The 16,255-nt window shown below is 36.7% G+C and overlaps 1 protein-coding gene across 1 annotated transcript; it reads left to right on the top strand.

The window, feature by feature from the left end:
- Positions 1-552: 552 nt before the first annotated feature.
- Positions 553-2,094, top strand: KCNA10 (potassium voltage-gated channel subfamily A member 10). The gene has a single exon (XM_007438280.2). The coding sequence runs from the start codon at positions 553-555 to the stop codon at positions 2,092-2,094; it is 1,542 nt and encodes a 513-aa protein (XP_007438342.2).
- Positions 2,095-16,255: the final 14,161 nt, after the last annotated feature.

The raw sequence follows: 16,255 nt of genomic DNA on the forward strand, positions 1-16,255 counted from the left end.
AAAGATGCATGCATGTGCAAAGTCTGAACTCTAAAGTTATAATGGAGGGTTTCTGTTGCTCACCCCAGCCTGTGCCTTGATACCCTTTGAATTTAGGTACTAAAAAATATCTGCCAGGCAGAATTAAAAATACAAAATGAAAAGCTCTTTACTCTAGCAACCTCGCTTTGAAGATGTCATTTGAAAGAAGTGTCTAGTGTTCCCATGGGTCAGTGAAGAGATTACACTCCTTGGATTTCTGGGATCCATCCAAGGTACTGCCCTTGTAAAGTCTTATAACCTTGGGCATTGTAAATTATGCTGGAAGAACTGTTGCTATAACAAAATATGCATTCCAAATACCTACTATAATCCTCCTTTAGAAAAATAATTCTGTTTGTTTAAAGAAGAATTATCCTTCACCCAGATTTATTTCATTCTTAGCAAGGAAACAAAGCATACACATAAATCCTCTCTTTCTCTCCCTCTCCATTTGCAGATAGCATGGGAAAGACCCAAGCTACTGGTATCTAACCTGGGGATTTATGCTGTTCATCTGATTGCTCCCATGTGATGGATGTGTCCACTTGGAAGGAGATGGAGGTGGCACTAGTTAGTTTTGACAACACTGATGAGATAATGGAAGATCCTTGTTTTTCAAATGACCTCTGTGCTGCTGAGCAATTGCACAAAGGGCGTCCCAGCTGTGCCAGTCTTCTGTCTAACTGGAGAGTACTCATCAATAGTGAGAACACCAACAATGAGACCATATTCTCCAAGTTGTCTGCCGAGTTCTGTGACCACCTGGGGGCAGAGAATGGGGGCATGGATGAGGGTGACCAGAGAGTAATAATTAACATTGCTGGACTGAAATTTGAGACACAGCTCAAGACACTTCATCAGTTTCCAGATACCCTACTTGGAGATCCTGAGAAAAGAATGCGTTATTTTGATTCCATGAGGAATGAGTACTTCTTTGACAGGAATAGGCCCAGTTTTGATGGAATACTGTACTATTATCAGTCTGGGGGTAAAATTCGGAGACCAGCTAATGTCCCTATAGATGTCTTTGCTGATGAGATCACTTTCTATGAACTGGGTGAAGAAGCGATGGATCAATTCAGAGAAGATGAAGGCTATATTAAGGACCCTATCACTCTTTTGCCATCCAATGACTTTCACAGACAGTTCTGGTTGCTCTTTGAGTACCCTGAAAGCTCAAGTGCAGCCAGGGGTGTGGCTCTGGTCTCAGTTTTGGTTATTGTCATCTCTATTATTATTTTCTGTGTAGAGACCTTACCTGAATTCAGAGATGAGAAGGAGCTAAAGCATGAAACTAATAATCTAACCAAAGCTGTTGTACCATCTAACACTTTCACAGATCCTTTCTTTGTGATAGAAACCGTTTGCATCATTTGGTTCTCTTTTGAATTACTTGTTAGATTCATTGTTTGCCCCAGCAAAACTGAATTCTTTAAAAATATTATGAATATCATTGATATTGTATCCATCATTCCATATTTTGTGACCCTTATTACTGAGTTGATTCAACACAATGAACTGAATGGCCAGCAGAATATGTCTTTAGCCATCCTCAGGATTATCCGCCTGGTCAGGGTGTTCCGTATCTTCAAGCTTTCTCGGCACTCGAAGGGGTTACAAATCTTAGGACAGACCCTCAAGGCCAGCATGAGGGAACTTGGTTTGCTCATCTTCTTTCTTTTCATTGGAGTCATACTGTTTTCTAGTGCCATCTATTTTGCAGAAGTGGATGAACCAGAGTCACATTTCTCCAGCATACCTGATGGCTTCTGGTGGGCTGTGGTCACCATGACGACTGTTGGCTATGGAGATATGTGCCCTACCACCCTGGGGGGAAAGATAGTGGGGACTCTGTGTGCTATAGCAGGAGTGCTCACCATCGCACTCCCTGTGCCCGTCATTGTGTCCAATTTTAATTATTTTTACCACAGGGAGACAGAAAATGAAGAAAGACAGGTACTGCCTAGGGAGATAGAAAAAATACTAACCAGTGTGGCCACAGGGAATGGGAGTACAGATTCCCTGAACATCACAGATGAAAACTATTCTCAAGAAAAGAAAAAAAAGTATTGAGTACTCACACCTTGAGAGATCTAAGGGGCACTGACTGACTCACTGACTGACTGATGGACTGACTGATATATCATGCCCACACTGTGTAACTCTTCTCCCGTCTCTCTTTTTAAATAGCATAGTTTTCGTCTTCAAGACATTTAGTTTTGCTTTCTGATTTCTTGTGACATTTTTAAATCAATAGGTTTCCTGTTTCTGGTCCCTAATATTCTGATTCTTTTTTGTAATCTACCATTCTAAAACTGTTTAACGTTTTCCTTGTTTGCTTTGATATCAGTAGTTTCGTAATATACAAATTTGTGATTTGTGTGTCATTTCTTTTCAAAAGCACGCTGCCTTGTAATGCTGCCTGAATATCACACATTCAGGAGAACCCTTCTTTTAATAACTGCTAGTCCAGAGGGAGCCGATGGAAAGGTTTGGAGGAGTTACTACAGTGCCAAAGTTGAGATGATAGCTGCAACTGCCCGAAACAGCAAGTACCTTTTCAATGAACTGTTTCCTGCCACGCTTCCTGTTTGTCTTTCAGTGCTATTGATCCAACCAATACGTGCAAATGTCTTTAGTATGAATGAAGGAATCTTTATCATACTCTTGGCACAAAAATAAAATTAAAAAAAAAAAAAATAGCAGCAGCAGCACCGGGGAATAAGCAAGGCATCTTACATTCAGCTACAATTTAATATTACAACATTACATTAACAAATAACTGGTAAAATGTTGTCTTACTGCAGAAGCAGTAGCACAACATGTCCTTAATATTAAGAGGAAGCATTCTGCATACAGCATGCACTATTCCTTGCTTTATTAATTATACGTTTCAGAATGGAATCTTGCTACTAAATCATCTAACTGAAAAATGCTATGCAGTTGTACTTGACAAAAATGGACTACTTGTGTTAATGCTTGTAGTTTGGCTAAAAAAGGACTAAGCTGTAAACATAATTTGTGTTATATAATTACAACTGCATAAAGATGCTCCAGTAAGAAATTTGGAGTCATTCTGCAATAGTGACTCTTCCTTCCCTGCAATGTAAGGAAATCACTTACTAAATTATTTCATTCAGTGACAAAGCTGCCAATTAACTGAAAGTGTATGTACTTTCTATGTTATTATTTTGTTTTAAGAAATTAGTAGCTATATCACCAACCATATGCATGTAGAGATATGAATTGCTCGGGGAAGTTTTAAATATTGCAGTATCAATTTATAAAGCAATTATAAAGCCTGCAAAACAAAATAGAAGCATAATAACTAATAAAATAATTGAGATCATAGGATGGATTCAACCTTATATATTATTAAAGTATTCTCACTAAAATCAGTGAGACTGGTTAATCATCATCTTAGTGATTTTAATGAGCTGTTCAAAGCACGATTGAGTCTGAATCCAGCCCAATATGTAACATATTTTTCAATGCAAGTAAAATTGGGGTGGGGCTTTGATCACATTGGTGAGGTCACCATCTTGAGTTTTTTGATCGCCTCCCTGTTGGAAAACCAGATAGAGGAAAACTGCAGAAACTTAGTCTCTAGCTGCAATCCTATGTATATAGCCCAGGTACAAGCTTGACTACAAGCTCACTGAGTTTTGCTTCTGAATAGACATGTAGAGGAGGATGGCCTTGTAAGTCAGAGAAACAGAGGGAAACTTATAATAGTATCAAATTTAGCTATATGAGCACTGATTATGAATATAATTATATAGTCTAAACAATACAACTAGATCTAACCGGATCTTAGTAATTCTTTCTTTTTTAGATCTAATTTTCTTGTGCATTGTGCTCTCAGAAAGGAGTTTTCTTCTCTGATGTGTCTAAGTATCTTTCTGTCCCCAGTTTGTCTAATACCTCACTCATTCTAGCCTGCTTTTCTCAGTCCTTCCATTGTCTCTACTCCTTCCCCTGTTTCCGCTCAATTACTTGAGTCACCTGACCATTCCTTCTCAGGTTATCTATGAAATTAAATCTCAATTTATTCTGTGAGATTTACTTTTGAGTAGACATGTATACAGTCATGCTGTCAGTCACTTAGAGACCCTCCCTCTTCCTTCATGTAGTAGACATACTTGCTGCTTTACATTTCATTTCACATTTTCCCTCCTCTCAGGAGGAAAATACATGTATGTTCTATAAATGTGAACTCTTTGAACAATTAAAAGCATTGAATATTTGCATGTGGATAAACAGAATTAATATTAACAAAAACTTTTTAAAAAGTATGTTTTAGTCATGCGCATTCATCCTTGAAATAGAGGACTACATTCCCCACTTCTTGACAGTGAGTATCATGTTCACTGAAGTCAGATGAAGCCATCATAGAATTAGCATGGAACTAATCTTCTGTGATAGTCAGAAATAAAATAAGTTCAGAAGAGGCTGCATGAAAAGCCCTTGCAGGATGAAAGAACACTTCAGAAAGATACATATTTTCTCTTTGAAGAAGTTTCCACACTTCTTTTTTTCGCCCTTAACCCATCTCTTTGGTTGTGCCATTATCATTTACTTGAGTTCAGCGAATACTTACTGTGCTTTAATGCTGTCTATTCTTATACCCAGTTCAAATAACCACAGAGTGTTTGGTAGTTTCTTTAAAGTTCTGGGTATGCTGATTCTTCCCAGCCTACAGAGAACTGTGATAATGGTAAGACTGGGCTATATGTACACCACTGTAAATGCTTTTATAAACAACACATTGTCTCCTTCTGTACAGTGCAAAAATTAATAAATTTGGTAACGATGGTGGCTGCAGTTGATCAAAAGATGGTAAATAGCCAGCCTGTTAGGGTGATGGATTTTCAGATGATCGTTACATGCCCAGTAGCCATCTGAGCTGTCCCTATGAGAAGAATTAAGATGGAGATAATAGAAAAATATATTTCTCTTTAAAGAAATCAGAGTGAACATATTTCTAATCCAGATGTGCACTGAAAAATAGCAAAAACCTGAAACAAACACCTCTAGGCCCCCCAAAGTAGATAGCCATGGGTACTAAAACTGTCTCCTAGGAAAGACTGAACTGGACTGTAGATTGTGGTTTGCTTCTGCGGTGTCTCTTTTCACTGCTGATTACAACTATAAGGAATCTCCTTTTTATATGATCTCTTTTTTATTTCAGTCTTCTGGGAATCCTTCCCATGCAAGATGCTCAAACAATTATGAGAGAGTTAATTAGATAACAGATGTGTATTTAGAAATTAGATTTCAATGGTTAGCAGCCTGGCATTATTCATAGGTAGATGATGGATAGATAGATAGATAGATAGATAGATAGATAGATAGATAGATATAGGTAGACAGACCTTTTTCTCAATATGTCCGGTTGCAATAACAATAGCAATAATTCTACATTTCAATTTTGTTCAGAAATATGCAATGCTATGTTTTCCATTCAAGCTATTTACCTCATCTCTAAATTACAAAAATCTATAACTGACTTAAAAAACAACAACAATAAAATCAATGCCTGGCTCGATGTCAAATTTATACTGAAAGTAAATACACAAAGGTCAGTCTAGCACCAAAAACTGAACAAATATTTTAAAAAGTAGGGAATGGCAAATATAGTGTCCCCTTTACTATTGTGGTATGTTTAAGTTTAAGCTGCTCTGCTGATTATAAAATTGTAGAAGCAGACAAAGCCTGATCAAATCCCATGAACAGCTGTGAAAAAAACCACACACTTAGGATAGAGACATCCACACTTCCAACTTTGTTACATTAGTCCAAAGAAATGTCTTAGCTATAAAAACTTCCTCTCAATAGGTCAATGGAAGTATTTGTTATCAACATAAATCCACCTATCCATCTGCCACAGGATGCTTCTTTCACCCAGACACTTCCTAAGTGAATCTGCAAGGCAGATATATCTGCAAATGATGGCAATGTAGCCATTTGTTCTTCTGATTTTCTGAGATTTTCTAATCACATTTCTAATCCATAACCTACCAATGCAGAAGAATAGAAAAATAAACTTAGTGAAAACATTGCAAACCTGACCTCTAAATTACAAAAATGCAGAACAGTTTTTTTTCCCAAAAGTAACAATGTAATTGTATAACCAGGGAATCACTTTGGACAATCACCATGAACAAACTAACAGCACTGAATTTCACATACAGAGTATCATCAAGAGGATCATTAATTACTTCTTGAAGCAAAGAAATGTAGTAGGATGATGGAGAGGCAAGTAAACACATCCCCCCAAAGAGGGATGGACTTAAACTGAGGTCTCATATAATCTTTCAGCTCTGGGCTTGTTGGCATGCTTTCCAGACGGCAGTAGTGATGGTGGCCGCAGCCTTAGTCTAGGGCAGCCTTTCTCAACCTTTTGATCCTGGAGGAACCCTTGAAGTATTTTTCAAGCCTCAGGGAACCCCTGCACATTCAGGCTCAAATATAGGCCAGAAGTTACAAAATTATTATATTTGTTTCATGTGTAGGCCTGTACTTATGCATTAACAGTGTTCTTAAACTAAAAATAAAGAATGAAACTTACCCCTTTAATGTGAAACCTGTCCTTGTTTTTTGCTGCACAAATACTCAATTCTGGGCTAAACGTGAGATAAGCACACACAGAATTCATCTTCAACTGAAATAAGACAATTTCTGTCTTTGCTTTTGATGCTTGTTAAATAAGAAAAAACTTGCTCACACATGTAAGAAGTTGAAAATGGCAGCAAAATGTTCAATGCCTTCATATGAATGGCAGGATACTCTTCTTTCACAGAAATCCAGAACTTGTCCATGAGTAGATCAGTGAATCTCATCTTGAGTGTATGATCAGACTGCAGCTCACAAAGTTCTTCCTCTTTCTTCAAAATGAAGTTCTCAGGCTGAGCAGAAGATGCAGAGAAAGGATCCCTCACTCAGTCATATGTTTATGTTGAAAAAGAGGGAAAGTACTGATCAGTTTTGTTCTGCAATACTACTGGGTGGTTTTCAGTTAGATTTGAGACTTTCTGGTATCCTTCCTCACTCTCAAAGTGGAATGTGGAATACTATTTTCTCAAAAATATCCTTGCAATTCTGCCTTTATCTCAAACACCCTGTTGAGAACTCTCCCTCTGCTGAGCCACCGTATTTCTGTGAGTAACAGGAGACTTATGTGCTCTTTGTCCAGATTTTCAGTTTTTTTAAAAAATGTTTTTGTGTGAACGAGTCTGTTTAATAAAGTTAACTATTTTTTTAGCATCATCCAGAACTTTTTTCATTTCATCTCCAAGAGTTTTTGATACCAACACTTCTCTGTGACGATAGCAGTGTGTTGTGACAACATCAGGATTTTCTTTTCTTACAAGAGAAATGAAACCTCTCATGAAGCCAACCATTGATGGAGCACCATCAGTACAGATGGCAACGCAGTTCCTCCAAGGAAGAATTTTTGTTTCCAAATATGAAGACAAAACATTAAATTCATCTTGGCCTTTGCAAATTTCATGTAGATCTTTACAAGAAAAAGTTTCTTGAATTTCACCATCATTTACAAATCTTATAAATGATATAACATGACATTTATTGGTGAAATCTGTTGACTCATCAGTTTGGATAGATAAGCTGCTGTTCTTCAGTTTATCACACAAAACCTCTTCAGCATCATGTGACATGCCATCAATACACCGACTTATTGTACTGTTTGACAATGGAACCTTTTCAATTTCTTGTACTACATCCGGTCCTAGCATTTTTCCCACTATTATTTTACATGCTGGCATGATTACTTTCTCACCCAAAGCATGACTTTTCCTTTGCTGTGTAATACGTTTTGCTACTAAATAACTTGCTTCTTTGGCTTTTTTACTGACTGTCATGTTATTAACAAAAGCTTTACTCTGTTTGTTCTGTGATTCCAATAGCCATTTAAAATAATCAGAACTTTTACTTGTCATATGGCTGTGATTTGTAGTTAGGTGCATTTGTAGGTTGTCCACAGCTGAGGCACCACAGAATAGGACAATTTGGATTGAGTCCATTGATTTACCAGTGCAGGGAAATGCCTGAGAAGATTTAAATTCTTCACTATCATTATCCTCATTAAACTTATCGGTATTGTCCATTCTAGAATCCTCCTCTTCTCTCTCACACCTCTTTTCAAAAATCACCACATTGGATCCGCAGACACGATTGAATAAACATGGACATTTTAAAAAAAATAATGGGACAAAATAACTACAGGAAAACCACAGGGAAAAGATGCAGGAGGCAGAGACTGACATCACAGACTAAGTTGGATGAGTCCATTCATTTCTTGAAAAATGCACTTCTCTCTCCCCTTCCTGCAATATATTCCTCTCTTTCTTCAATACTCACCTGTTATCAACCCTACCCTACTTTGTGTCATAAATTAAGAATGGATCCAATCAAATAAACACAGTCCTACAGCGCACTACCAGAGAGCTCAGAAAACCAGATTTTTGTTCAGTCTCTATTCATTACTGCAAGAGGGCGCTGCCTGAATTTGAAATAATTTTTTAAATAAATCATGATCTCCCAGGGAACCCGTAGTGACCTCTCATGGAACCCTAGGGTTCTGTGGAAACCTGGTTGAGAAACCCTGGTCTAAAGGAAAGTTTTGAAAATCAAATCAGATGGATCAATGCTCACATGGATCAGGCTATTAAGCATCGTCCACCTAGTTGCTATCCTTATAATTTCTTTTTCAGGCAAGGAAGGATGTCTACTTTTGCTTGGTGGTTGGCTGGGCCTCAAGACTTGGGTCAGAAATATGGCAGTTTCCTGGGCTACATATAGGCTGACTTCAATCAGAACTGGGGACTGCAGTGGAGAAAGTAAGAGAGGACAACCAGGTATGGAATATTGGCAGGATGCTAAATGTTGTTCATATTTCACTTCTTAATTTTCCCTTTACTGGTGCTGTGGCTGCTGAGGCTAATTCCTCTGCTACACCTGATCTTTCTCTACAACTTCAGCTATGGAGATAATGTGGATCCATAAAGCTATGGATAACTACTGCTGTAGTGAATGGGCTTATGATGCCATGGTTTTATTGATATTTAAGTACTTTATTTGTTGTACAATGCCTTGGCTGTGTAGCAGAATAGCAATAATAAAATACTGGCAGAGATTGAGGACTATCCTTCCACAGAGGACTTCCAATTCAGCGGAGCAGTTCTGGTGACTGAATGGGGAGAGGAAGAGCTTTCCCCTCTTCCCCTACAATACCTGATCACCCCTCCCCTTTGGAGGACCTCTGAAAGACAGCAGAGATGGTGCTAGGTTAACAGTGGCTCAGGGAAGGAGGAATGAACAAAGAATATCTTCCCCTTTCTCTCAATGGGAGCATTGAAGTGGATGATGGACATCCATCAGTCAGGGATGATCCTAGCGATGGCCTAAATACCAGGAATATAAACTATTAATGATAACCATATAAACAAATATAAAAATATAAATAATTCTTGAATTTGCTGTCTAATCCATCAAATTTAGGATTATCATACTTGATAGCTGTCAGACTTCCAGCTTTCCATTTTATTAACTACATACATAATTAAGATATCACTTGGAAGTTTTCATAAAAAATGGACACAATACATATATTAAAGGAAATATGGAAATAATCACTAGAAATTAAATAGAAATGTTCTCTGTTTGATCTAGTGAAGTCAGATGTCCAGAATTATGCCAGTCAGTTTGGAGTTTGAAGTTAAACTTCATCTTTGTTTCACCTCCACTCTCTGGCAGACTCAAAAAAAAAAAAAAGCAATAAACCCAAGTTTAAAACAGGTGTAGTACTCTTTTAAAAAGAGCACTAAACCTGTGTATGTAATGAGGCTGTGTAAGAACTGACAAGTATTTCTCAAAATGTCAGTCCACATTAGGTGGACAGATATCTCTGCAGAAGTCAGGTGTCCAGACTCTCCTGTAGCCCAAGCCAGTGCCCAAAGGGCAGTGCCCAGTGACTGGAGCAAAGGAAGTGTACCCACAGCAGCCCGAAGTGGTAGACAGGAAATGCAAGCCCTGAACACATCATCAACCACATCATTGTTGACCTGTGCTAGATTGTGTCGGGAGAAAAGGAAAAACACTACAGTACTTTAAGGACAAAGGTGCCTCCACACTGAGCTGAGGTTGAGAGGAAGGCTGCATCATGAGAACCTATCTTCAAAAACGATTATTCATACCATGGTTACTAGGATGTGAGGATGAGCCCTATGACCAGTTAGCCATGAGCCTGATACAATCTGCTATCCAGATGCTAAATGTTGATAGGCAGCTTCAAAGTTCCTGTGCTTTATTCTTGTGGTTGTTTTAATCTTTAAACTTGTTCTGAACTGGGCAACCTTCCAAGCAGCAGACTATCCTTAATAGCTCTTCCATTAGAGCAGTGTTGTCCAAACTTGGCCACTTTAAGATGAGTGGACTTCAACTCCCAGAATTCCCTAGGGGAATTCTGGGAGTTGACGTCCACTCATTTTAAAGTGGCCAAGTTTGGACAACACTGCATTAGAGGAATACACTTCATAAGCACCCAGTGATCTCATCAGGAAAGTCCCTTTGTCATCCTGAGGATTTGACAGAATTTTATGGTATGTCTACACAAGCAGTAGGACAATATAAGAGCATTCCTTTGGAGTCTGTTGTCTGAACTGGGGTAATCTATTCATTACTGAATGTGTAGAACTAGGCCAGCATAATTTAAGCACAAGATTTGTAAGACGAATTCAAATGTGTGTTTTCCAAATATAACCTATGGAAAGAATACAGTATTTAACTTAGTTTCCAAGAATTGAGAAAAATGGCCACCAAAGTATTGCTTATACTTTAATATTATAATGCCTAATTTCTATATTCAAGTGATAATCTGTTAAAGCCTTTTTGAATGTTTCTCATTTGCAAGACTCTTTTTCTCACTTTATAAGTCAGCTATGAGATCCTTTTTCTAATCCCAACTATTTCTTCAATTAAATACATCTGCAGATGTGGTTTCTGACCATTAGAGGCCAAGGTAACGTTAATAAATGCTGTACCATTTATTGATGGAAAAATAAACACTTCCAGGTAACCCTGCTGGTCTCTTACTATAATTAGAAAAAGGAGAAACAGCTACAACTAGAATTTCACAAAGTAATGATCAAACTTTCAAATTTCCCAGATTTCTTCAGGGTAGAAATTATGAAAAGGACACAGAGCTTTCTGTTACATTGCATGTTTTTAATTTTTTACAATGGTCTATAACTATAACAAAGTCGATCTATCTGTCTAAGCTAGAGAGCAGAACAATAAAATGTGCATTTTTCAGTCATAAAGAAAGGTAGTTTATGTAACAATCTGCAGATAGAAAAGAAACATAATGGCGGACAAAGTTAGGTGCAAAATTTATTTATTTATTATTAGGATTGTTTTATATTGTATTTTAATGAATTTTATCTTTGCTGTAAACTGCCCAGAGTCATTTCAACAAGATGGGAGTGATAAATTTGATAAATAAATAAATAAATAAATAAATAAAAATAGATTTCCAGTTAACCCAGGAGCTACTAGCACAATGAAGAAAAAAAAAAAACCCAGCAATGATTCTGATCCATCTTTTCCACTGATTTATCAACATATTTGTAAAACAGGGAGAACAAATTGAGAGAAATATGGTAGCTCTCATATTAGAAAATCTCAAAATTAATTTATTTGATAAAGGGCCAAGAGAAACCAAACTAAGGGGAATTAACTGATGATTGAGGGCCATTATATATTTCCCTTCCTCCAAAACATCAATCAATTGCAGAAAATATTTTCCTCTAATTATAGGGTCAAGAAATACCTGTGTGCAGCTATTCTTCCTTCTGAAATATTCAGGACAGATGACTTATAATGTAGAGAGAAGTACTGAGGATCTTTCACCCTTTAGAGATGGTGAGTTCACTGAGAATTTTAAGACTACAGTATGGTTGCCTTGTCACCAGAACTGACAGGTACACATTTCTGGAAGGCAGAAATAGATGACATCACCCTTTATTAATCCCCCATTTGCTGTCAAAGCAACCTAGGGGTGTGCTTTTCTGTGCCAATTCCACTTTTCCATGTTATGTCACTAGGAGGCATCTGTCTGCTTTGGGCAGACAGTTTCAGTTTGTTACAGGTTTATTTCAGTAGTTCACTTGGTGTTGTGCAAAGGAAGAAACAGCCATTCAACTGAGTCAATGCCTCTCCTGTCCTCAGATAGTTTCTATAGCATATAGAAAATCACTGCTTCAAAACGAAGTAGAACAGGGGTTGAAACTCTTCTGCCTCAGATAAATGGTAAAATGGTCAAATAATGCCCCTATGGACTTTTAAAAAGGGCATAGGGAAAACAATCCAGCTTAGGGCAATAATGATTGATAACAATTATGCTGAGTTTTAACTGACAACTGCCTATATTGTTGCAAAAGGCCTAGAAACAAGGAATTTTTTTTTTATTTTAAAGGTGGTGGTTGTTCTTGCATACATCTACATTTGGATCCTTTATGTATATAATTGTGTTCATTAAACACAGTTATTTTAATGAACCACATGTGGCATGTCATGCAAACCTTTCCCCCACCTCATCCAAGGATAAATAGCATAAAAGCAGACATTATTAACTGCAGCTGAAGTAGTATTTGTCACTGCTGGAGCAATCCCCCCATAAGCCCAAGCCGAGGAATATGCCTAAACTGAGGGATAATTTGGACAGAACTTGTTATTGTCTTATAAACCCAACACTTAAGAATCTTCTTTCCTTGCCTGCAAGGGTCTCTAAGTAGCAAATTATGCTCTATGGATTATTCAGTACAGTTATATTTCTGCATAGCTGCATATAGAACTGTATTTCTTGAACTGTATTTTTGTCTTCTGCATACACTCTGGCTGACTTTTCTACAGGGCTTCTTATCGTGGAGAGTTGTATTTTTAAAGGAAAGCATGCTGAAAATGACTCACCGAAATGAGATGAGTAACATATATATAGGAAATGGGATGAGTAACATATATGTAGGAAATGAAAATATGTAGGAAAGTGAAACCATACGTTGGTTGCTCAGAAGCTGCATCTTACAGTTTGGACAGCTGATAAATCTAATAAATTCTTACTTCCTTAAAAGCACATGCTAAGTATATTTGTGAAACCTTGTATAGTAGAATGGCTGAAACCTATAGAGTAGACGGCTGGAAATGCCAAGCCTCCTTTCCCAGAAGACCCCTGGACTTCACTCCCTGTCTCACTCCTGCTTTTGTTTAGTGGCTTGGTAGTATCTGCTGTCACTACATATCTTCTGGATACCCCTCATATGGGGTTCATTCCCTAACCCCAGAAGTGAGAGAGAAAGGATCCCATACCCGTGCCACTACTCGTGCCACCTTTTTTGCAATTAAAAAGCAAAAAAAAAAAAAAAGGCAGGGGAAGAACTATCATGTTACATCCTTCCACATGGCATAGAGTTGTGTCATTGGAGTATTCAGCCTTTCCTCTCCATTCCCAATACATAGCCCAACACCAGAAGAGGTAAGCAAAATAAAAAAAAAAAAAAAATAATATATTTTTTAAAAAAATTAATTAAAAAAAATACAACACTCATTTAGTTTTAAAGAATAAGTACTAGCTTTCAATGGTGAAAGAGCTAAAATGCAGAGCTGTTCAAATCATGGACAGCAACTTATTAGAAAGGAAAATGCTGTGTTCCAAATAAAAAGCTCCTGGTACAGAATGTCACAAAGCACCAAAAGATTACAAGGAAAGATATGATCTAAAGTTGCTAACCAAACAAAACAAAACACGCTAATAAAACCATGCTAACAAAAAAACCCCCATGAACATGAAGTATGGAATATCTGTTAAAAGTATATACAATTGTACAGAGAAATAAACGACAATAGATTTGACTTAGCACCACACGGTGGGAAAAAAGGAAAATTTCTAACACAAATTCCTGGCTAGAGTGTTACACATTTCTGTCAAAGTAACTGTTTTGCAAAGCAAAAGTTCCTCTACTTGATTTTTGTTAACAAAACCTTGTGAGAGTGAAACAGGGATAAGACAATGATGCCCGCTGTCTCCACTCTTGTTCATTTTAGTACTGAATAGAAACATAAGACAATATGAGAGAATTGTGGGACTAAATATTTTAAAAGAAACATATAAGTTAAGAGCATTTGCTGATGACCTGGTGGTAGTTTTGGAGGATTGTTAGAGGGAGTAGAAACTTTAATGGGAAAATTAAAGGACTTTGGTAGGCTAGCAGGGTTTAAGATTAATAATCAGAAGACAAAGATGTTAACAAAAAAAATAAAATTAGATCAGATAGAATTGATGGAGAAAACTGCTTTTAAGATTGAGAAAAAAGTAAAATACTTGGGTATTAATATGACAAATATGAATTGTATGTTATTTCAGATCAATTATGTTAAGACATGGAATGAAATTAAGAAGGATGTGTTAAGATGGGAGATTAAAATTCTCACTGTTGAGGAGAATTTCTGTGATAAAAATGAATGCTTTGTCTAGAATGTTTTTGTTTCAGACAATACCTGTTTTGACAACTGATGTACCATTCAAGCAATGACAAAAAGATGTATCTAGATTTATATGGCAAGGGAAAAAACCATGAGTTAAATACAAAGTGTTATAAGATGCAAAGGAAAGAGGAAGATTAGATTTACCAGATTTGAAATTGTATTTTGCAGCTTGTTGTTTGGTTTGGATGAAATAATGGGTGTTGCTGAGAAACAAAAGACTTTTAGAGTTACAAGAGTATGACCTGAGATTTGGATGGCATGGATATTTATGATACAATAAAGTTAAAGAATGTGGATTTTAAAAAACATTTTATTAAACGTGCCATATTGAGAATATGGAATAGATACTGTATAAACCTAGGCTGTGCATGAAAACACCTCTGTGGATCTCAGCACAAGAAGCATTTTATAGAAGAGAAGCAACAGGCAAAGACAAATGGTTAAAGGACTAGGAATTATTGGAGAACCACCAAGGGGAACATAAAATTAAATCAAGAGAGCAACTAGTGGCAGAAGGATGTAGTTGTCAATGGTTTTCCCATTTACAGTTATCAGAAAGATTTAAAACGGATAAAAAGACTTATGGTATGGAGCAAAGTAAGACAGAATTTGAAGTGCAATTGTGTACCTATGATGAACATGTAATTGCTAAAATGTACAAACTTTTGTTGAAGTTGAAACAGAGGAAGAACAGGTTAAAGAATGTATGATAAAGTAGGCTAAGAATTTTGGTTATAATATACAGATGTATCAGTGGGAAAATATGTAGTCAAAAGGGTTGAAATTTACATTATGTTATGATCTTAAGGAGAATTTTTATAAAATTATGTATCATTGGTACATGATGCCAGAGAAATAATCTAGAATGTGTAAAGACATTCCAAATGTATGTTGGAAATGTGATCAACATGAAGGGACATTCTATCATGCTTGGGGGACATGTAAAAAAGTTAAACATTTTTGGATTCAAATACACACATTGATACAGAGGGTTTTAAAGATTAATACTCAGTTGAAGCCAGAATTTTTCCTTTTAGGACTGATGGATAAACAGTTAGAAAAAAGCCTTGGAAGTTTATTTTAATATATAATTACTGCAGTGAGTGCACAAAGGTGGAAAGATTTGGCATTACCCACCATGGAGGAATGGTTGGTGAAATTGACAGAACTTGCTGAGATGGCCAAACTGACTTCTTTGATTAGAGAAAGGTCATTATTGACATTCATCAATGACTGGAAACCCCTTATGGACTTTTTGCATAAAAAGGAAAATGATTTTGTGACTTCTGGTTTTGATGACTAGAAAGAATGGGTTATAGAAAAAGGGAATGATGATGTAATCTTAGAGAGAGAGGTTTGATTAGAATTGTACGTATAACTGCTGAAAGGAAGATCGGAAGCCATTTATTTATCTGTGTTTTCTGTTCTTTTACTCTTGACCAACAAATATCCTGGGTGTAAAGATACAGATTATATGCAAATGTTACTTATAGATGAACAGCCAATTGTTACAGAGCAGGTAGCCAGGTTCTGCACAGCTGCAATGAAGATCCGTCAGATTATGATTGGAAAATTGCAGTAACGTAACCTTTGCAATAATTTTAAGTTGCATATATATTATATTTTACATATTATATTTACTTTTACTCTTATATATGCTTATATTCAACAA

This window comes from Python bivittatus, unplaced genomic scaffold, assembly GCF_059951505.1.
Source record: "Python bivittatus isolate LINGU-HERP-01145 unplaced genomic scaffold, Pbiv_v1 ctg000700_np1212, whole genome shotgun sequence".
Lineage (NCBI taxonomy): Eukaryota > Metazoa > Chordata > Lepidosauria > Squamata > Pythonidae > Python > Python bivittatus.

What these genes read in the sequence shown, in the direction of transcription:
- KCNA10 (XM_007438280.2), top strand. Translation starts at nt 553, where the DNA reads ATGGATGTGTCCACTTGGAAGGAGATGGAGGTGGCACTAGTTAGTTTT.